At 43.2% G+C, this 22,435-nt stretch overlaps 1 protein-coding gene across 2 annotated transcripts in view; it reads right to left on the bottom strand.

The window, feature by feature from the left end:
* TPGS2 (tubulin polyglutamylase complex subunit 2) overlaps positions 1–22,435 on the bottom strand; it is a 36,628-nt gene that overhangs the window by 3,933 nt on the left and 10,260 nt on the right. Inside the window, exons 3-5 of one of the 2 annotated variants that reach the window (XM_066246457.1) lie at positions 11,593–11,680; positions 9,134–9,262; positions 682–795 (exon numbers count right to left, since the gene is read on the bottom strand). In XM_066246457.1, coding sequence (XP_066102554.1) covers positions 682–795; positions 9,134–9,262; positions 11,593–11,680 — 331 coding nt within the window. The remainder of the gene's footprint in view (positions 1–681; positions 796–9,133; positions 9,263–11,592; positions 11,681–22,435) is intronic. The other variant, XM_066246459.1, reaches the window with a different exon arrangement.

The raw sequence follows: 22,435 nt of genomic DNA, 5'->3' as shown, positions 1-22,435 counted from the left end.
CTCGGATGGCCCTTGTAACTCGCCAAACCCTTTTGTCCCAGCCCATATCTCATTCCTACCCACAATTCAAAATGCAGCTCAAAGGCCATTTCATAAAGATCCCTCCAGCTGAAGATCACCTGTCACCCCCCCAAGGCAAGGTGAACCCTGGTGTATCCTCTCAGCCTACCAGGCAGACAGCCACCTGTAGAGGGCTGGGCTGTGTCCAGCTCTGTAGGCCGGGGCCTGAACTGCTGTTAGGGAGTGGCCACTGCTCGAGGAGCCAGAGCCTTCCTTGATTTCCTATCGTAGTCTTAGACTCAAGTCTAGTAATTCAGGTTTTTATTGCTGTTAATTGGCTCACATACAGAAGTATTGAAGAAAGATAATATTTTTCCTGGATGCTTTTCTAACACATGCGTCTGAGGGAGGAGTTATAAAAAGAATGACAATTCCTTTTAGTTTTTATTCAGTTGTTATCCTAATCCCATTATTTTGCAATAACTCACAAATGACAATAACTTAAAAACACTCTAGTAACTGGCACAGAGGGAGATGCTTAGAGAGGTCCTGGCACCTGGAAGAGACCTGGTAGTGTCTCAGGAGGCCAGGGAGGAGTGTGCCCTCCGTGTGACAGATGGAGAGCAGGGTCAGCTGACGCTACACCCAAACTACGGGACCATGCTTGTCAATGATTCTTACCTGGTTTCCCTTTCTTGTAGACAAGGCAAACCTTCCCATTCCCATTGCAAGGATCCAGCTCAAATATCACACTGCGAGAATCAAAGTGAGGCTTCTCTGGCTGGTTCTCACTGGCTGCAAACCCAGAAGGTAATGGCAATGTTCAAATACTCAACTCAAACACACACTTATTCATCCAGCTTTGCTAGGATTAAAAAAACGGGGGTAAAAGCCTCATCTCAGACATACTCTTAAATATTATTTTCCAATGTGGGCCAAAACAATGCTACACTCTAAATGCCCTGGACCTTATCCACAGTCTGGCCTTCTGTCTGGGCTCCCCATCACCAATCCACGGTGTCACAAGGGTGGACAAAGGCAGCACGAGGAAAACAGACCGGACTCGGAAGGGGACTACACAAGGCAGAGCAATCCAGATGACCCGGTGGTGACAACCTTTTTTCTTTTTTCCAGAGAACTGCATCCCCTTATTTATAGCATTTTATGATCTTTTGATTAGAATCACCTTCCCACAGACTAAGATGTACATAATATTAACTTATGTTATAGTTAATGCTAAGTCTGGCTCAAGTTAGAAATACCTATCTAGAAATCAAATATTATGGAGTAACAGATAAAAGATAAATTCTTAAAAATAAAGCATCAGAAACCTTCTCTTCTGCTTCTTTGATTACAGCTAATATGTAATAAAGATTAGTATTAGTGACTGGGGTGGAGAGTTTATAGGTTGGATAAAACAAAATATATAAACAGTATTTTTGACATACACACATATATTCACACACATACACACCACCTACATATACACACAATTTTATATAAATGCATATTTACATTTCTTTGAAATGTTTTCCTTGTTTTTTTAACTTGGCTTTTTGCCTCCCTAGGAGGTTATACCTTCATATTTTTCTTGATCTCATATGGTCCTAGACAGACATACAGGGGTATATTTAAATTTTGTCAAGATTGTTTGCACACATTGTATCTGAATGTTGCTTTCCATGCAATAATACCACACGGAAAGGCCTCTTAAGACGTTTGGTGCAACCAAAATTCAATCCTTTTAATGGCTGCCTGGATAGTCTGCGGGAGTGGATGTACCCTAATGCACCTAGCACGCCCTATCGATAGGCCTTCACCTCTATTCCTCTGCTGTGAACGCTCCCGTTGTCGTCTCTGGACACGTCCTTATGTTCTGGTGGATTCACTACAGGCAGACTTCATTTCATTGTGCTTGGCTTTATCGTGCTTCACAGATATTTACCGTATTTCCCAAATATAAGACATACCTTTGTTCAAAAAATTTGGGGTCTAAAAACTGGGGACATCTTATACAGTGGTTATAGATGTTTTTACTTGCATTTCCTGCTTTTTTCTTTGACAGTGATCAGCAGTTGTATGAATTTTATTACGAATAAAACTTGAGTTCAATAACTTTATGTAATACATTTTTTTTTCAAATTTCTGGCCCCCAAATTAAGATGTGACTTATACATGGGGGCGTCTTTAACATGGAGAAATACAGTACATTTTTTACAAACTGAAGGTAAGACCCTCTACTAGAAAAAAGATTATGACTCACTGAAGGCTCAGATGACGGTTAGCATTTTTTAGCAATGAAGTATTTTGTAATTAAGGTATACACATTGTTTTTTAGACATAATGCTGTTCTACACTTAATAGACTACAGTATACTATAAACATAACTCATATATGCACTGCGAAACCAACTATTTTTTCTATTACTCAGCCCTGTGAACTCGAGCTGCCTTCCCCTCGCTGTGCTCTTAGCTTTGTCTCCTCCATGTACGGAGGGCAGTAGGTTCTGCTTGGGCTCCCCGTGCTGCAGACTGGGAACTCAGGTCGTAAGCTGGGTTCACCTCCTTTGTTTCTCATCTCTTGCTCGTTGGCTTTTACTGTCTGATGGTGCCTTGAAACCTACTGTTCTATAGATTTTGTCTGTTTCTGTTGATCCAGGTTGGAGGATGCATCTAGTCTCTGTTATTCCATCATGGATGAAATCCAAAGTTCCCACTATAGATCCCACCAGGTCTGAGCCAGCCTGACCGAGGCCCGCCCTCAGGTATAAAGTTAAACAAATAGAAAACTCATTCAGGGTGCTTTCTTTCTGCCATTTGTAGATGCTACTCCAGTTTGTGCCTGTTTTTGGTTATTATCCAGACCTCTGAGGTAATTGTTTTTAAAATTTTCCAGAGTTTAGAGTATTATTGGCTTAAGTCTTGATCTGATAAAAAGTAGTCTGCTGTTACCAAAAGCACAAGGTCAATATTTGAATTTTAGTTTCAAATCTGCAATGTCATCAGTTCCTCACTGGAATTTTGGTTCGATCTCTGTGTGTGTGCATATGTCACAGACTGTACCTAGTAAGCCCACTCCTGGGAGTACCAGTGGATCTGTTACCTGTTAATTGTGCTGGTTCTTATTCATGCTGCGGTTTTTCATGTCCCTGGTTATTTTTTAGTAGAAACTGTGGGGGTTTTTTTGTTTTTGTTTTTTTGTGGCAGAGACGGAGAGTCAGAGAGAGGGACAGATAGGGACAGACAGACAGGAAGGGAGAGAGATGAGAAACATTAATTCTTAGTTGTGGCTCCTTAGTTGTTCATTGACTGATTTCTCATATGTGCCTTGACTGGGGGACTCCAGACCGAGTGATCTCTTGCTCAAGCCAGTGATTTTGGGTTCAAGCTGGTGAGCCTTACTCAAACCAGATGAGCCCGTACTCAAGCTGGCGACCTCGAGGTCTTGAACCTGGGTCCTCCACATCCCAGTCCTATGCTCTGTCCACTGCGCCACTGCCTGGTCAGGCAGGAATTATTTTTTGAAAAATCATTTATAAAACAATTTGAGGTCTGGAATGATGTTATCTTCTAAGAATTTTCTTTTGAAAAAAGTTTTATATTGAGATACAATTCACATACCATACATTCACTCATTTAAACTATAAAATTCAATGGTTTTTAGTATAATTACAGAGTTGTGTAACCATTAACACAATTTTAGAATTTCTTTAAAGTGAGTTTGTTTCTTTCTGCTAAGCCCCTGAGGTAGTTAGGAAGCTGGGATCAATTTAGTTCAATTTTGGGATTTAGCATTTTCTGGGACACACAGATGACATACCTGAGCTAGAGTCCACATGAAGTGTGGTTACTTCTGGTTCATTCTGTCATCTAAAAGAACCGTGGTTTTTATGGTGGCATCTTTTGTAGTTCTTGGATTCTATTTTATTGCCTTCGTCTAACATATGGGTCAAATTCTCAGCTTTTCAGAGCAGCCCCATGGTCTCTTTATTTATTTGTATTTTTCTGAAGTAAGAAACAGGGAGGCAGAGAGATAGACTCCCGCATGCACCCGGCCAGTATCCACCCGGCCAGTATGCCCATTAGGAGGCAATGCTCTGCCCACGTGGGTGTTGCTTCGCAGCAACCAGAGGCAGAAGGCATGGAGCCATCCCCAGCGCCCGGGCCATCTTTGCTCCAATGGAGCTTTGGCTGCAGGAGGGGAAGAGAGAGACAGAACGAAAGGAGAGGGGGAAGGGTGGAGAAGCAGATGGGCATTTCTCCTATGTGCCCTGGCCGGGAATCAAACCCGGGACTTCCACACACCAGGCAGACGCTCTTCCATTGGGCCAACTGGCCATGGTCTCTTTTGAAAAGGACAATGTACAATGGACCCCAGGCAAAAGCAACCCCAAATGCTGAGTCTCTCCCCTGGATTCTCTTTTCTTCTGGATGTTGACCTGGCACTACCTCAGCACCTTGTCAGCTCTGATGTTTTTAGGAAGATGAGCTCCCACGCTGCCCTCACCCCCGAGTTGTCCTCAGCAGGAAGGCTGCTCTGATTTACCAGAAGAAGTCTGTCATCAGTTTAAGCATGGTCCTGAAAATGACATAGCTGAGCTGTGCTTTTTATGTCAATGTGACAGTGTTTATTTTTCAAAAGAGAAAGTCCATCACAACATATCTGATATAATGAATGCTGTTTTATCTTATATCTCTTAATGCTTTGTTATTTTGCTTTATAATGTTTCTTTCCCTTTCTCTTGTTTTTTCTCATGTGATTCAACAATTCCCTTAAGAGATTTTAATGTAGTTTTTTTTATTTCTTCAGTTATTTTCCTTTTTGTTTTGTCTGCTTGCACGACTGGATAATATGACTACCTGTATTTGAAAATATACCATTTCCTAAGCCACGTGCGGCATGCAGAGCTCTAGGCTGGCCCCAAGACTCCTGCTCCTGGGAATGCACACCCTGGGAAACCTCCTTCCTGGACCTGTGAATATAACAGCAGTTGCTCTCCTGATTAGGGAACATTATATGAAACTGTTGTAGCAGACTGGGGAGAAATTTTCCTGCTGGCTGAGAAGTAAGCTGCCCTTTAGTGAGAGAGTCAAGTGGCAAGGAGCTGAGAGTGACCCATGGCAAACAGCCAGCAAGAAAACAGGAACTTAATCCCACAACTGCAAGAAACTAATGTCAACCGCCAGAGAACCTAGAAGAGGCACCATGTCAGAGCTGAGATCGCAGCACTGGCTGGCACCTTGGTTTTAGCTTGGGAAAGCCCTACGCAAAAGACCCTGCTAATCTGTAGCTGCATTCATGAATGAAAACTGTTGTATTGTTTGTATAATATATTTATGGTGTTTTAAGTGTTAAAATTTGTGGTCATCTGTTATACAGAAATAGAAAACTGGTACACCAAGACACTTGTTTTCCTCAGTAAGGTGTACAATTTCTTCCCTTCATTAGTATGAAACCTACTCCTCTCTGCTTCTTTCCTCTCCAGTACTACAGTTCCTACTATGAGAACCCCGGAACAGTCTTAGTATTCATTACTAGGGCTGCTGTAACGAAGCACCACAGACTGTGTGGCTCTCACAGTTCCGGAGTGACAAGATCAAGGTGTTGGCAGAGTGGGTTCCTTTTGAGGGCTCCATTCGTCTAGTTCTTTCTCTTGAGTTCTGTCCAGTTTTTTCATTTGAAGCAAACTTCGTCTCCTCATTTTAGTTGACTCCTTGTTTGTTTCTGCTCCATCTCTGGGAAATGGCAGTGTCCTAGTCACCTGAGCTGGGTGCCCCAGGGGTGTTCCTTGTGGGAGATGTGTGACTTCCTGTTGTAGTTGACCCCTGACTGCTGTTGACACATCTGCGGGTGGGTTCACTGGCTGTGACGACCGCAGATGAGCTCTTATGCAAGGGCTGACCCCACGAAGCGAAGGTCACTTTGGAGGGGCTCTGGCCATTTGGGTATGTCATTTGTGAAGTTGGCTGGGTGGTGCTCTGGTGTGGTCTAAAGCTGGCCACTGGGTGTATTGGTTTTGGAGCCTCTTGGCAATGGCTCCTAGGCAGGCCAAGGTCAGCTGCCACTTATGCTGGGCTTGGGGCCACCTGGTAGGAGCTCAAGTGATCTGAGATTTGTTGCTGCTTGGCTCATGCTGGACTTGGACACACTTGGGAAGAGGCTACGCTGTGAACTGAGGCTGGCTGCCCTTGTGCTGGGCACCTGTGAGCTGAGGCCAGCCTCTGCATGTGCCGAGCTAGTGGCTGCTTAGTTACAGCTATGTTCCAAGTCAAGATCAGCTGCTGCGTATGCCAGGTTTAGGGCCACCTGATGGGAGTTCAAATGCAAGTTGGGACAGGTCATTGCTTGTGCCAGGCTTGGGGCTGCTTAGCAAGAGGCCAGCTGCTGCTAGTTTGGGGTTTGTGGGCCTTTGAGCAATTTTCCGAAGGTCTGCAGTGGGAGCCGAGTCAGGCTGCTCCTGTGGAAAAGCTACCGGAAGCAGCTTAGGCCGGGCTCGTGAATTGGGTGGGATGGGGTCTTGGGAATTGCCAGAACACGGTGAAGAATGATAGGTTAATGGAGAGCACCGGTTTGGTGCCCACCTGTGCTACACTGGGTGCGGGTAGGACTCAACGAAGGAATGATGGCACCTGTCAGTACTTCCATCCCAGACCCCTGCCTGACCCCTGCCCTTTGAGTTCTCACCCGAAGCATGTCAACTTAGTTCCCATAGGTCCCTGGTGTTTTCTGAGCTGCTGCCCCTGCAGTGGGAGTGAGGAAGTCCATCTGTGGGACCCTTAAGAGGAGCACCTGGGTTTTCAGCAGTCCTCCGTCTCATGTGGAGAATTTCCCCACTGGTTTTCATAGAGATATTATAGGGACCCCTCTTCCTTGCACTGGTTCCTTAGGCTGGCGTGCCCGGTGTCGGGCTGTGACCCTTGCTCCTCAGGGGACCCCCGGCAACAGTCTCTCCTGATTCTGAATCACCACACTGTAGCTATGCAACATGCTGGTCCACACCTCTGCTCCAGTCTCACTGTGGCTCCTTCTTCATATCCTTAGTTACAGGACTTCTGTTCAGTTGGACTTCAGGTGGTTCTCAATGGCTGTTCTAAAGTCTAGGTGCACTTGTGATGTGGAAGTAGGCCAGGCAAGCACAGCCTTTACCTACTCTGCCATCTTGACCAGAATTCAATTTAATTTTAAATACACACATTCTTTCTTGTTCATAGGAGATTCACTAATCTCTTGATTCCTTTCCTCTTTCTGCATCCACATCTGGAGCTCTCCATTCAGTTTCATTTATCTTTTGGTTAAAATATATCCTTGAAGTTTAAGACATCCTTTAATAAGTCTTATACCTGGAAGGTGTCTGATCTATATTTTCAGGACTCTTGACTTCTCTATCAGTAACCAGTATGTGCTTTTTCATTATCTTCCTGTTTCACTGTTGCAGGTAAGAAGTCTGATTATTATTCCTTCACAAGTAAATTGTTATTTTTACTTAGACGTCTGTAATTTTTTTCCATATCATGTAATGCCTAGGTGTCTCTTTTCTCATGAATTCAATTTGGGTCTAGGAGAACTTTTTTAATCTGCAGAGAAATTGTATTTTATTACTGTTTATTTATTGTCTTTCCATCCATTGTTCTGCTTCTTCAGCACCTGTAATTCCAATGGAAGGTCTCCTGGATCTATTTTCTATTTCTCTTACCTTACTACCTTTTCCGTCATAATTTTCCCTTTTAAATTTACTCATCTGTGCTTTTGGATATTTCTTGTATTTCATTTTTCAGACTACTAACTCAGTCTCAATGTTTATAGTCTTCAATTCATCCAGTCAGTTGTTTAATTGAAAAATCTTTACTTTTTTTCCCTATAGGAAATGGTTTTTACCCCCATGAATATGTCGTACAATGTGGTCTCTATCCCAGCTCAGTCCTTGGCCAAGGCCCCTTGACATCCTCTCTGGTGTCTAATCTAACTCTACTCTTCCGGCCTCAAGAGCAGGGAAGACTCCTCCACTTACTTAACTCTGTCTTTAAAGGGTCAGTGGGCCTGGCACACACATATGAAGTCAGTGTGACTTTCCCCCCACCTCTGAGAATTCTACACGTCTCTGAGTGACGGGCTTTCTGCAGGGTCCATCACTTGACAGTCTCAGCTGATGAACTGCTCCTGCTGCCCAATAGCTTGTCCAGTTGAAGGAGAAAGTCTTGTATTGGTTCTCTCTGCCAAGACTTCAGTGCACTCCAAGGCCTCAGTATTGGAGATGCTAGTGGCCTACTCAATATTAATTCTTTCTTTCTTGTTTAAACCCCAATTCTGCTTGAGGAGGCAATCAATACTGCATAGCTAAACACACCTCCTCACAGCCCCTGGCAGCGATGCGTCACCTGACTCTGTTCTCACTAATGGCTACCGGGAAGGGCTTCTGAAAGAACCACTGCTTTCCTGGTAAGAAGGGCAAGATTCTGCCGAGAGACGGGTTTTTCTGCCCTTTACATTTTTCCCTGGAACAAGCTGGAAGCTTTGAGGTAGAGCCCGCATCCCTCGCCTATGAGGATGAAAACCAAACAGCAAGGCTGGTGCCCTAGGAGCCAGAAGGAGACTAGCGCTGAGCTCCTCGAGCAGCCGCACCAGCCTGGTTCCAGGGTTGTCAGAAAGGAAATAAAAGTATTTAGTTCAGACATTGTAACTGGGTCTGTGACATGCAGCCAAACACTCTTCTGACTGAGGAGTCCTCACTTCTCGGGTGCTCAGAGCTTCCGCAGCTGTCTGAATTATAAGCCGTTTCAATCAGAAGTGGCAACGAGCCTGGAGGGAGGAAGGGAGCTGCATGTAGACTGCCATGTTCCCAGAAACCTCGGATACGGAAATGCTGAGCAAAGTTTAATCTGTAACATTCAGTCATTTACCAAATATTCCTTAGGTGTCTAAAATGTGCCAGGTGCTGAAGTGGGTGATAGAAGCAAAACAAAGATTCCAACCCTGGCGTTTTCTTCATGGAAATTTCCTTTATACAAGCTGTTTTTAGTCATGGATGGGAAGGGTTTGGAGAAACATAATGCCACCACATCTTCCCACAGTCTGCAACATTACCAAAGGGAAACAAGCAGGCTAATTTCTAACTCAGAGCAGAAGCCCCCAGTACCTTCTTGGGTATCGTCCTCCAGGTCGGCCAGAGTTGGAGCATTAGGAAGGGAGTACATGGAAGACTGGTTGAGCTGAGTCAGTTTGGTGATACTGTTAATTGCCATGCTGCCCAATGGAACGGTGTTCTCTAGGGGAACATTAAAGAGAATTACATGGAGTAACAGCCTACTTACCATGGTTATCAGCTGGGCTTCTGCTTAAGTCAGGGGTCCCCAAACTACGGCCGTGGGCTACATGTGGCCCCCTGAGGCCATTTATCCGGCCCCCGCCGCACTTCCAGAAGGGGCACCTCTTTCATTGGTGGTCAGTGAGAGGAGCATAGTTCTCATTGAAATACTGGTCAGTTTGTTGATTTAAATTTACTTGTTCATTATTTTAAATATTGTATTTGTTCCCATTTTGTTTTTTTACTTTAAAATAAGATATGTGCAGTGTGCATAGGGATTTGTTCATAGTTTTTTTTATAGTCCGACCCTCCAATGGTCTGAGTGACAGTGAACTGGCCCCCTGTGTAAAAAGTTTGGGGACCCCTGGCTTAAGAAACCTAAGCCCACTTACTGTTTGATCCTAGGGCCGAGAAATCTGATGGAAAGTGGAAGAAGAGAATCCTTGTGCTACATGCTCTAAAGCACCAACCTATCGTGCAAAAAAAAAAAAAAAAAAAAAAAAAAGCCACTGGGGCCGCAGTGAAGAGTCCCCAGGGCCTGTGTTAGGGCGGAGTACTGAAGAAGAATTACAAAGGATGCGCAAAGGAACTGGGAGATCTAGCGTAGGAGCCCCGTTTGAAGAGAAAGGACTTAAAAATGTTCTTCTTCCTTCTCTCCCTTGCATGAGAATTTACATGCGCTTTCCACAGGAGTAACAGCTTCGATTCTATACCTGCCCCTTCTTCTACTCTTGTTATAAGCTTTCACGATGGACAATCCCTCCCCCTTTACTTCATTTTTCCTTATTCAGTGGAGACAACTTAGCAGGCTTCTTGCTTGGTTGCAGTCTTCTGCGATTAGGGTATAAATAAGAATGTGTATTTTCCTTATCTATTATGTAGAAGCCTTGTGAACAGGGTGCTGGACACAGGATGGCTCACAGACATACACTTCTGACTGCTAAAGAACTGGAATGGTGCGACAATAAAACAGCTGGTGTACAGACCACGGAACGTTCAAAAAGAAAAGAGCACTGAAGAAGTCAACATGGTGAGCTGCCTCTGCTGGCCTTCCTGTCACTGACTCCAGTTACCCAGTGAAAAATAGGTATGTTAATGGGAATAAGGACAGGCAAATGAGTTGGGAGGATTAGAGAAGGCATAATAATGAAGAGTGGCTTATTCATATAAGCTTCCTGAAATGTTTCTTTTCTCAAGCTTGTGAAGGGCTAACCAATCTCCATGATGTGAGCAAGTCTCGCTTCTGTCCACTCTCTCTGGTGCACTAAACTCCAAAGGCCATGGCCATTCTATAAAGCAGACTTCTGATACTGGTGACATGAACGGTTTCTAGGCCATCTGAGGACAGTATTTTACACTGAAAGTTCATTTTAAATGCTCAGTAGTAAGCTACAAGAAGTGCCTCTGCTCGTTTGGGAGAGAGAAACAGTAAGGCTTTGGGAATCACCAAAAAAGGGAAAGGCAGGAGGCAGAAGCCATGAAGGGGAGAGCCGGTCTGCACAGTTACTGGCAGCAGCAGTGACTGCACTCTCCGTGACAGCATGGAGAGGAGCGGGGTGCTTCCCAAGGACGGCAGATCTGGGGGTGTGGTTAGAGTGTGGAGGGAACAAAGGCCTCCAGGGACAGGGAGGTCTGTGCCGAGAACTGGCTGCACTCAGCGGCTACCTCAGGATTGCCCAGCTGATGCCATGGGACTGGAGCTCCCCTGCACGTGCAGCACTGCCTTCCGTGTCTGCCTAGTGCCTGCATCTGCACGCTCTCCCCACGAGTTCCCACCTCTGCACACGAAGTCTGTCGCAGACACAGCTAATGCTGAGATGGGCAGTGACTTAGGCTGAAGAGATGTGAGGGAGAGAAGGAAAGGCTCTGGTCTGAGGAAGAGCCCTGAAATCGTCACTGTGCAGGAAACTGAGGAAGGAGCCCCTCTTCTGCCCACCAGAGGCTGCCACTGCAGCTCGCCCTGTGGAGACTGCTTGGGGGTGGGCTCCTCGGGCTTTCAAGTTGAGGTGGCTCCGGATTTTTGTGTGGTGATTACTCCTTTCTTTCATCTCATTTCAACAGGAAACCTCTAAAATAAGCTTCCAGTTAAGGACTGGCCAGACTTTGGCATGGGGATAGGGTGAAGAACGATGGCATATGTTAGCTTTGGTCACAGCTTGTGGACACTGTACTTTAGGAGAACCCAGGAAAGCCATCCAGATTCAAAGACTCAAGCGGTAATGGCCCTCAGACTTATGTTGTCTAATCTCTCAGGCAGGAAATGACCCCATACAGCAAGGGGGCTGACTCACCATCCAGCTTCACACTCCATGTCATGTGGAAGCCATTGGTCATCAGGTAAAAATTCTTCACATCCTCGGGCAGCACACAGTTATTTTTCTAGAATCACAGCAGCTGTTAGGTCAGGGCTGGGAAAGGGTATAGGGCTATGCCTCAAAGCAACTGGGGACACTATTTACCATGTTTCAGATCCCCCAAAGAGGAAGACTGTGAAAACTATTTATAAAACTCTAGTAGAGTTCAGGGTCAAAATGGCAACACTGAAGGCTCCTCAGCCCACTTCCTCCCATAGACACCCAAATCTACAGCTACATATCGAACAATTCCCTTTGAAAGAAATCCAGAAATAGCTAAATGACTGCTGCATGTCAGGCGAGCAAGAAAAAACTCACATTGAAATAGGCAGAAATGGCTGATCACCAGCTCGCCACAAAACCCACCCTTGGTGGGTGACACGCAACCAGAACTCACAGCTCTCGGACTCTTCCTGAGGAGCAGAATTTGGATCCCACATGTGACACCCCAACTTTTAAGATTTCCACCTGATGGATCCTCAAAACATCTATCTCTGAAAGCCAACAGGGTCATAGCGAACTACTAAGCGCTCAAAGGGCTCACACAGAGTCACATGGCTGCCCTCCCAAGGCCCAGTGTGGAGCAGACTGGAGTCAGGAGTCTCGTGGTAAAAGAGGCCTAACTGCTAATCTTCAAAGCTTCTGCCTGAGGACAGGCTTCTAATGTAATACACACCTAGATGGCAACTGCAGTGCTCTCCAGAGACCAGGGGAGCCAGCAGGTAGGACCTTCACGCTTTCCTCCTGACTCACCCCAGGTTGCAGGTGAGTGACTCTGGGAAAGGATCTACACATTCTGACCCCCTGGCTTTCGCAGCTGCTGTTTGGGACATATACCCCTCGACTGACAGGTGCTAGTGGCAGGGCCTGTATCTCTGGGTCCCACAGGACTGTAACAAACAGAGTAACAGTTCTTAACTAGCTATATCCTCAAGGCACAGCCCAGAGGCAGCAGAATGAACTAGTATCTTTCCTTGAAAGATCCCTACTTGTAGCTCTTAAAAGATATAGCCTAAGGGTCAGGCTTATCCTTTTACCCTTTAACAACATGTAGAGTCCAACTGCCCTCTTCTCCAGGGATGGGAAGGACAGCAGATGTCATGTTCACACCCTCCCTCTGCCCTACCCCACACCACTGGTGTCTCTGTGAATGGCGGCTGTGCTATATCTGGTGCCCCAGCTTTGGTGACTTTGCCCAAAGGACACATCTGTTGATAGCCTGGCTCTGGTGTCCAGCAGGGCTTGTGTTCATAGGGCCAAGAGGATGGTAGCAAACAAAGAAACAGTTCTTAACTGGTTATCCCCCTAGGTCTCGGTGCAGAGGAAATAGAAAGAAAAGCCTATCTCCCAGTCTTACCCAGAAAAAGTATTGCCAAAGTATTCGCATACTTTAACCCAGGGGTCCCCAAACTTTTTACACAGGGGGCCAGTTCACTGTCCCCCAGACCATTGGAGGGCCGGACTATAAAAAAAAACTATGAACAAATCCCTATGCACACTGCACATATCTTATTTTAAAGTAAAAAAACAAAACGGGAACAAATATAACATTTAAAATAAAGAACAAGTAAATTTAAATCAACAAACTGACCAGTATTTCAATGGGAACTACACTCCTCTCACCACCAATGAAAGAGGTGCCCCTTCCGGAAGTGCGGTGGGGGCCGGATAAATGGCCTCAGGGGGCCGCATGTGGCCCGCGGGCCGTAGTTTGGGGACCCCTGCTTTAACCCAGGCATCCCCAAACTATGGGCCCGCAGGCCGCATGTGGCTCCGAGGCGATTTATCCAGCCCCCGCCGCACTTCTGGAAGGGGCACCTCTTTCTTTTTTCTTTTTTTCTTTTTTTTTCATTTTTCTGAAGCTGGAAACGGGGAGAGACAGTCAAACAGACTCCCGCATGCGCCCGACCGGGATCCACCTGGCACGCCCACCATGGGGCGACGCTCTGCCCACCAGGGGGCGATAATCTGCCCATCCTGGGTGTCACCATGTTGCGACCAGAGCCACTCTAGCGCCTGAGGCAGAGGCCACAGAGCCATCCCCAGCGCCCGGGCCATCTTTGCTCCAATGGAGCCTTGGCTGCGGGAGGGGAAGAGAGAGACAGAGAGGAAAGCGCGGCGGAGGGGTGGAGAAGCAAATGGGTGCTTTTCCTGTGTGCCCTGGCCGGGAATCGAACCCGGGTCCTCCGCATGCTAGGTCGACGCTCTACCGCTGAGCCAACCGGCCAGGGCAGGGGCACCTCTTTCATTGGTGGTCAGTGAGAGGAGCACTGTATGTGGCGGCCCTCCAATGGTTTGAGGGACAGTGAACTGGCCCCCTGTATAAAGTTTGGGGACCCCTGCTTTAACCCTTTGAGTAGTACGAAGTTCATGTACATCCTCATTCAAAGGGTTAACAAAAAACTCACTACTCAAAGGGTTAAAAGTAGCTTTCATTCAATTGCATCTAGGTGCTCACTGAAATCCTCCCCTTTGGGACACTGATAGATCCTGGCCCACCCTCAACTACTGGAAGACACTAAGGACAAAGTAGGCTGGATAATCACAAACATCTGAGAGAAAACCAAGACCTAGGCCAAGGTTGAAAAATAAGGTTCATCTCTTACATGAGGCCACACCTTCAAGACTGGAAGAGGTTGCTCTTTTATCTAATACACAGAAATGAACATAGAAAGACAGAAAGTCAAGAAAAATGAATTAGAGGAATATGTTCCAAATGAAAGAACAAGATAAAACCCCAGAAAAACATCTTAATGAAACAGAAAAATCAACTTACCTGGTAAGGAACTCAAAATAAGTGATCATAAAGATTCTCACCAAGTTCAAGAAAACAATACATAAATGAGGATTTCAACAAACAGAAAATATTAGTACCAAACAGAAATCACAAAGGTGTAGAATATAGTAAATAAAGTGAAAAAACTCAAGAGGGTTTCAATATCAGGCTAGATGAAGTGGAAGAAAGGATCAGCAAACTAGAAAACAGGGCATTGGAACTCATCCAATCATACCAGCCAAAAGAAATAAGAATGAAAAACAGTAAAGGCAGCTTAAGGGACTTATGGGACAATATCAAACAGACCTGTTTGCATCATAGGGGTCTCAGAAGAGGGGATAGAGAAACCTTACTTGAATAAACAATGACAGGAAACTTCCCTAACCAGGGAAAGGAAACAGACATCTCAATCTAGGAAGCTCAGTATTCTAAAAATAATGACTCTAAAGAGACATTATAATTAAATTGTCAAAAGTTAAAGACAAAAGGAAAATCTTAAAAGCAGCAAGAGAAAAACAACTTGATATCAACAAAGGAACCCCCATAAGACCATTAGGAGATTTTTTTTAGGCAGAAACTTGACAGGCCATAAGAAAGTGACACAACATAGTCAAAAGTACTGAAGGGAAAAAAAAAGCCAACCAGGAATACTCTACCTGGCAAAGTTGTCCTTCAGAACTGAAGGAGAAATAAAAGCTTTCCAAACAAGCAAAAGCTGAAGGTATTCATCACCATTAGACTGGATGTACAAGAAATGTTAAAGAGACGTCTTTAAGTTGAAATGAAAGCATACTAATTAGTAACAGGAAAACATTTGAAAGTATAAATATGACAGGTAAAGGTAAATGTATAGTTAAATTCAGAATAATCTAATGTCATGGTGGTAGGTTGATCACTTATAAATCAAGCATCAATGTTCAAAGTAGTAAAAATATGATGACAATAATTTGTTAATAAATATACAAGATAAAGAAATACAAATTGCAATCTCTTTTTTAATGTGTGGCAGAGAAGGAGAGTAAAAATAAAAAGGTGGAGCTTCCGAATGTATTCAAACTTGTTATTATCAACTTAAAATAGACTGTTAAAAGCTGTTTTCTGTAAACCTCATGGTGACCACAAAACAAAAACCTATAATATATATAAAATTTAAAAAAGCAATCTAAGCATACCAATACAAAAAAAATAATCAAATCACAAAATAGAGAACAAAAAAGGAACAAGGGAATTACAAAACAGCCAGAAGTCAATGAACAAAATGGCACTAAGTCTGTTCATACATATTAGTAATTACTTTAAATGTAAATGAACTAAATTCTCCAATCAAAAGACAAAAAGTAGCTGAAAGCCTTAAAAAGCACAAGACCTAGCTATACTGCTCACAAAAATTAGAGGATATTTTATCACTTCATATTCATTTTGAAATATCCTCTAATTTTTGTGAGCAGTATATATATGTTGCCTATAAAATACTTCAGATATAAAGACACACACAAACTGAAAGTGAAATAATGGAAAAATATATTCCATTCAAATGGAAATCAAAGAAAGATGAGATAGCTATTTTGTCTTATATAAGAACTTTAAGACAAAGATTGTAATAAGAAACAAAGAAAGTCGTTATATAATGATAGAGGAGTCAATCCAAGAAGAAGATAAAACAATTTATAAATACTTATGCATCTAACATCGGAGCATCTAAGTATGTAAAGCAAATATTAACAGACCTAAAGGGAGAATAGCTAGCTATACAATTATAGTAGGGTAACTTCAAATATTCTACAGTTACCATTCATAGATTAGCCAGGCAGAAAATCAGTAAGAGAACACTGAACTTATAAACGACATATTAGATCAGGTGGACTTAACAGATATTAACAGAACATTTCATCCAAAATTAGCAGAATATATATTCTTCTAAAGTGTACATAGAATACTCTTCAGGATAGATCATATATTAGGCCACAAAACAATTATCAATAACTTTAATGCTGAAATCATATCAAGCATTGCTTTTGGCCTCAATGGTATAAAAATCTATCACAAAAAGAGAACTGAAAATTTACAAACATAAGATTAAACAACACGCTACTGAACAACTGTTGGGTCAAAGGAATCAAAAGAAGAAATAAGTCTTGCAACAAAGGAAACGTAAATACAACATACCAAAAATTACGGGATGCTGCAGAAGCAGTCCTAGGAGGAGGTTCACAGTGATAAACGCCTACATCAAGAAATAAGAAAGTTCCCAAACCTACATTTACACCTCAAGGAACTAGAAAAGGAAAAACAAACAAACAACAACAACAAAAAAAACAACTAAGTCCAAAATTAGTAGAAGGAAGAATATACCAAATCAGAGTAGAAAGAAACAGAGACCAAAAAGAGATAACAGAAAAGATCAATGAAACTAAGAGCTAGTTTTCTGAAAAGATAAACAAGAGACAAACTTTTAGCTAGACTCACCGGGGAAAAAAGGGATTAAAATAAAATCGGAAACTAAAGAAGAGACATTATAACTGATACTACAGAAAGACAAAAGATCATAAGAGACCACTATAAGCAATTATACACCAACATAATGGATAACCTTGAAGTTATGGATAAAATTCCTTGAAACATAACCTGCCAAGACTGAATCACTGAACAGAGCAATTACTAGAGAGGAGACTGAATCAGTATGAAGACCTCCCAGCTCAAAATAGGTTAGACTTGAATGTAAAACCTGAAACCATAAAATTCCTAGAAGAAAACAGGGGATAATAAGCTCCTACACACTGGTCTTGTCAGTGATTATCTGAATTTCACACCAAAAGCAAAGACCATAAAAGGAAAACAACAACAGAAAACCCAAATGAAACCAAACTAAAAAGCTTCTGTATGGCAAAGGAAATCAACAAAATAAAAAGGCAACCTACAAAACAGAAGAAAATATTCTCAAATCATACATCCGATAAAGGGTTAATATTCAACATATAAAGAATATTCTTTCCAATATATAATAATGTATAAATAATTCATACAACTCAATAGAAAGCAGTCATTAAAAAATGGATAGAGAAACTGAATACAGTAGATGTTTTCCTAAAGAAGCCATAAAAATGACCAACAGGTAACATAAAAAGGTGCTCAACATCACTAATCATCAGGAAAATGCAAATCAAAACCACAATGAGATACCACCTCACAATTATCAGAATGCCTATTATCAAAAATACAAGAAAACAACAAGTGTTGGTGAGGATGTGGCAGGATTCTAAGTAACTCATGTATCTGTGCACATGCGTGACCAGTCATCTCTAGCCAGCCAAACCCCTGGAGAGTACAAGACCATAATTTTAAGATTCCTCAAAAATTAAAAATAAATCTAACATATGATCCAGCAATACCACTTCTCGGTATTGATCTGAAGGAAATTAAATCACTATCTCAAAAAAATATCTGCACCGTATGTTTACTGCATCATTATTTACAATAGCCAAGATGTAGAAACAACCTAAGTATCCACTGACGAATGAATGGATATAATGTGACCCATATATACAGCAGAAATATTATCCAGCTGTTATAAAAACCAAACAGGAAATCCTTCCATTTGCAGCAAATATATTAATCTTGAGGGTATTACGCTACATGAAATAAGACAGAGAAAGATAAATACTGTATGATCTCACATATATGTGGAATCTAAAAAAATGCTGAACTCATAGATTCAAAGAACAGACTGTGGTTTCTGGGGAGTAGGGGGCAAAATGGGTGAAGGTTGTCAAAAGGCACAGAATTCCATAGTAATGCCTCAGCAGAGAACTAGCTGGAGAAGGACTGCTCAGGGAGGAGGAGACGTAATAGATAACATGGTGTCACAGGAGACCCCTGGCAAAGCTTGGATGATGCTGGAGCAAGGCAATCACTACCAAAATTTCAGACCCATGCTCATAAAGTACTTTCTGAAATAAATTACTGAATAAACAAGAACATGTTAAAAGTGAAGAGTATATACCTCTAGAACACTTAATACAATGAAACTACTAGTTCTGAAAATTCTTAAGTAAAAAAGTATAACAGGATATAAACAAATATTTCATTAGGGACAGCAAATCATCCAATCTGGTGGTAGAAAGAAAGTGGTATCTTAGTATCCTTTCAGGAGGCTAAAACATGCCCTAAATTCTAAGTAACTCAAATCTGTGCACATGCTTGACCAGTCAGTCATCTCTAGCCAATTAACCCCCTGGAGAGTACAAGACGATGAGTTCTTAATTCTTCTCCTGGGTCTCTTAGATTGACTTCTCATCATGTTTATCCAGGCAGAGGGACGATATGTTAATAACTCCATCCACACTTTTAGCTTATTGGACACTTGAGATGTGATACTGACACTGCTCATGTAAGGTTTGCTTTAGCTCATATTGTCAGTCTGTGCCTGGTACACAATGTGTAGGAAAGTTAAGAGTGTAGCAAGATGATCTGAATTTACTTCAAAATTCTCCCACTAGCTGAGTGACCTTGAGTGTCACTTAAACTCTGTGAATCCAGTTTCAAGAATAATCTCTGAGTCTAAAAAACACTGGATGTGGGATGGGATGCGAGCTTGGCAGAAAGAGAGAAGACTACCTAAGTATGATTTTAGGGCACAGCATCTTTAAGAACTGCAACTGAAAAGCAAATCTCGGCCCTGGCCGGTTGGCTCAGCGGTAGAGCGTCGGCCTAGCGTGCGGAGGACCCGGGTTCGATTCCCGGCCAGGGCACATAGGAGAAGCGCCCATTTGCTTCTCCACCCCTCCGCCGCGCCTTCCTCTGTCTCTCTCTTCCCCTCCCGCAGCCAAGGCTCCATTGGAGCAAAGATGGCCCGGGCGCTGGGGATGGCTCTGTGGCCTCTGCCCCAGGCGCTAGAGTGGCTCTGGTCGCAACATGGCGACACCCAGGAGGGTCGCAACATGGCGACGCCCAGGATGGGCAGAGCACCCCCCCCTGGTGGGCGTGCCGGGTGGATCCCGGTCGGGCGCATGCGGGAGTCTGTCTGTCTCTCCCTGTTTCCAGCTTCAGAAAAATGCAAAAAAAGAAAAAAAAAAGAAAAAAAAAAAGAAAAGCAAATCTCAAGCTTGCAGATGATTTGAAGCAGTGTTTTCTATATTATTAAATGGACAACAGCTGTTTTAATAAAACAGGTTTTGCATATTTTTGATCTAAGAACTAAAATATGCATTATGAGCAGTTTTGTTTTATCTCTCTTCCTTACTTAGTTCGCAGTATCAAAGAGGTATAACCTATTAAATGATTCTCTAGTTCCTTGAGCTAACATATTTTCCTACTTAGAATTTTATTTGAACTTCAGGGCTTGCTCCTAGTGCCTCCTGTGTGGCACATCCTGAGCTTTCAGAGGAAAAGGGCCCGCGCAGACTGCCTTTCTCTCACCCCCAGACTCCAGCACTAGAAGCCTACAGTTAGCAGTACTGACAAAGTTCTTGCATCTTCTATCACCTCAAAAGGGTCAGCATCTGCTATGAGATTTTGGTGACTAGTACCATCTAGTGGTGAACAAGAGGAAATTACTGCCTATGAGCCTTTCTAAGGTGGATTCCATGAAATTCCAGCTAAGAAGAGCGGGTGGCTTTATTCATCTTTAAATTAAGCTGAAGAATTCCAGCAGTAGTGATTATAACATTTATTATGGCATTAATTTCACAGAAAAAAATATTTGGCATTATTTTAAAAAGTGATTCATATAATAAAAATAGAAAAATGAAATCTAATATTTAATACATTTCAAATACAGTGGTACCTCGACACACGAGTTTAATGTTTCATGTCTGAGCACGTGACTCAATTTGCTCGTGTGTCAAATCAAATTTCCTCATTTAAATGAGTGAGAATGCAATTAATCCATTCCAGCCCCCAAAAACCACATGAATTTTTTTGTTTTATACGCTTTTAAATAAGAAAATGTACTTTATAAATAACAAATACATATGCATATACATATATACATAATAAGAGAGAATATAAAGAAATAAACTGGTTTATGAAGTGTATTTACCTTCAAGGTCAGCTGAAGATGTTGGCAGAGGCGAAGGCAGAGGAGGTTTTCATTTTGTGTGCTATTGCTTAACATACCTTACTCTCTACACACTTAATGCTACATTTAACTGCAAAATTTAACTTAGACACTACGTATAATATGTAACTTTATTGCTAAACTTAATTGCTATTTTTTTACTTTGCTTAATCATCATTTTCTTCACTGACTTTTGGCTTTTTTGCCACATTTTTCTCACTTTCATTTAGAGCAGTGGTAGTCAACCTGGTCCCTACCGCCCACTAGTGGGCATTCCAGCTTTCATGGTGGGTGGTAGCGGAGCAACCAAAGTATAAACAAAAAGATAGATTTAACTATAGTAAGTTGTTTTATGAAGATTTATTCTGCCAAACAGCAAAAATCCAACATAAAGTACTTGGTAAGTAATTATTATTATATGCTTTAACTTGCTGTAACTCTGCTTTATAAATTTTATAAAGTAAAGTTACTTCCCTACTTTATAAATCACCATTACTGTGGAACCGGTGGGCAGTTAGAAAATTTTACTAGTAACAGAGATACAAAAGGGGGCAGTAGGTATAAAAAGGTTGACTACCCTTGACTTAGAGGCTGTTTCAACAAAAACCTTTCTGTGGAAGTTTGTTTCTTCCTCCCTTTCAGAACATTTGGCAGGCTATCTAGTGGAGGGTGGCAGAAGCTCGTGATTCAAATTATCTGCTCGTGACTTAAAGCAAAAATCCTGCGAGTGACTGTTCGTCTCTCAAATTCCTCATGATTTAAAGTGCTCGTGTGTCAAGGTACCACTGTACTAATATAAACCACAGAATGCCAAGTAAACCAGGCTCATGAAAACATTAAGCCTGCACCATTATTTTCATGCCAATCGCTGGTGGCTGTGGTCTGCTGCTGCCTTGCCACAGCCCTCACCCCTGGCGGCCGAGCTGGGGTGGGCTCTGCAGCGCACTGACTTCAGGCATTTCCTCTGAGTGCAGCTTTCAGGGACCATGTTTAGGGCACTGCTCTGCCCTGGCCAGTGACTCAGAGTCACTGTTATTTTAATTTTTCTCGTGTCCAATCTGGAAAGAGACCCCTCTTCTCTGGGAAGCCATATGCCCACTTCAGAGGACTTCCCTGCCAGTATTTTTTGTGGGGGTGAAAAGGAAAAGGAAGACAACTTGCAGAAAGTGAATGGACAGGGGGTTAAAGGTTAGAGAGAGGACTTAGGGAGAAAGTCCAGGAGGACAGTGCTTACCAGTGTTTGAAATAAGAGTGTGGCTCTGACATGGTACTGCCATCTGTGTACCCTGATGATGACTGTCACATACTTCCCGATTTGCTTTTTTTCTTCACCTGAGGAGGCTATCTACAATTATCTCTCTAGAGAGAGCCCATAACAAACTGTTACTGCCCCATCCATCAAAGGACCTGAGCCACTCTGATGTATTGGGAACTATCAGCCTGACTCTCAGAAAGACCTTCTGAGCACTGCCTGCACCTCGAGCGAAGGGCTCGGGCGTCACCGCCTCCGCTCCCCTTCGACTCTGGGAATCCCACACTGGGTCCCTCCTTTTCAGGTGCCACTTCTCCAGGGAAGGGGGCTGGGCCGCATGCAGGATCAGGCTGGCAAAGGGGCCGTAGCATAGCTGTTAATGTTTCACAGGTGCTTGTCCACACTGGGCAGGCTCTGCATGAGCCCACCTGCAACCGCAGCCAGAGAAAGACTTGCCCAGGACGCCCACCAAAAAGGAGCACTAAAACCACTGGAAAACAGGAGCGGTGAGAACGGTGCCCCTGCCGAAACCCAGGAGGACGCCCGTGTGGTGGAAGGAAGACCCGGCGTGCTGTGGAGGGACGGGGCGTGGAGGGATGGGGTGAGATCCCCAGGAAACTTCCCAGGTATAGTCTTAAACTCCCCCTGAGGCGAGGAAGAAGGTCTGGTTAACTGGAACCCTTTCTCTTGGAGAGTG

This window comes from Saccopteryx bilineata, chromosome 11 (assembly GCF_036850765.1).
Source record: "Saccopteryx bilineata isolate mSacBil1 chromosome 11, mSacBil1_pri_phased_curated, whole genome shotgun sequence".
Taxonomy (NCBI): domain Eukaryota; kingdom Metazoa; phylum Chordata; class Mammalia; order Chiroptera; family Emballonuridae; genus Saccopteryx; species Saccopteryx bilineata.
The sequence above is the reverse complement of the archived record's forward strand: the minus strand, read 5'-3'. Positions and strand labels throughout refer to the sequence as shown.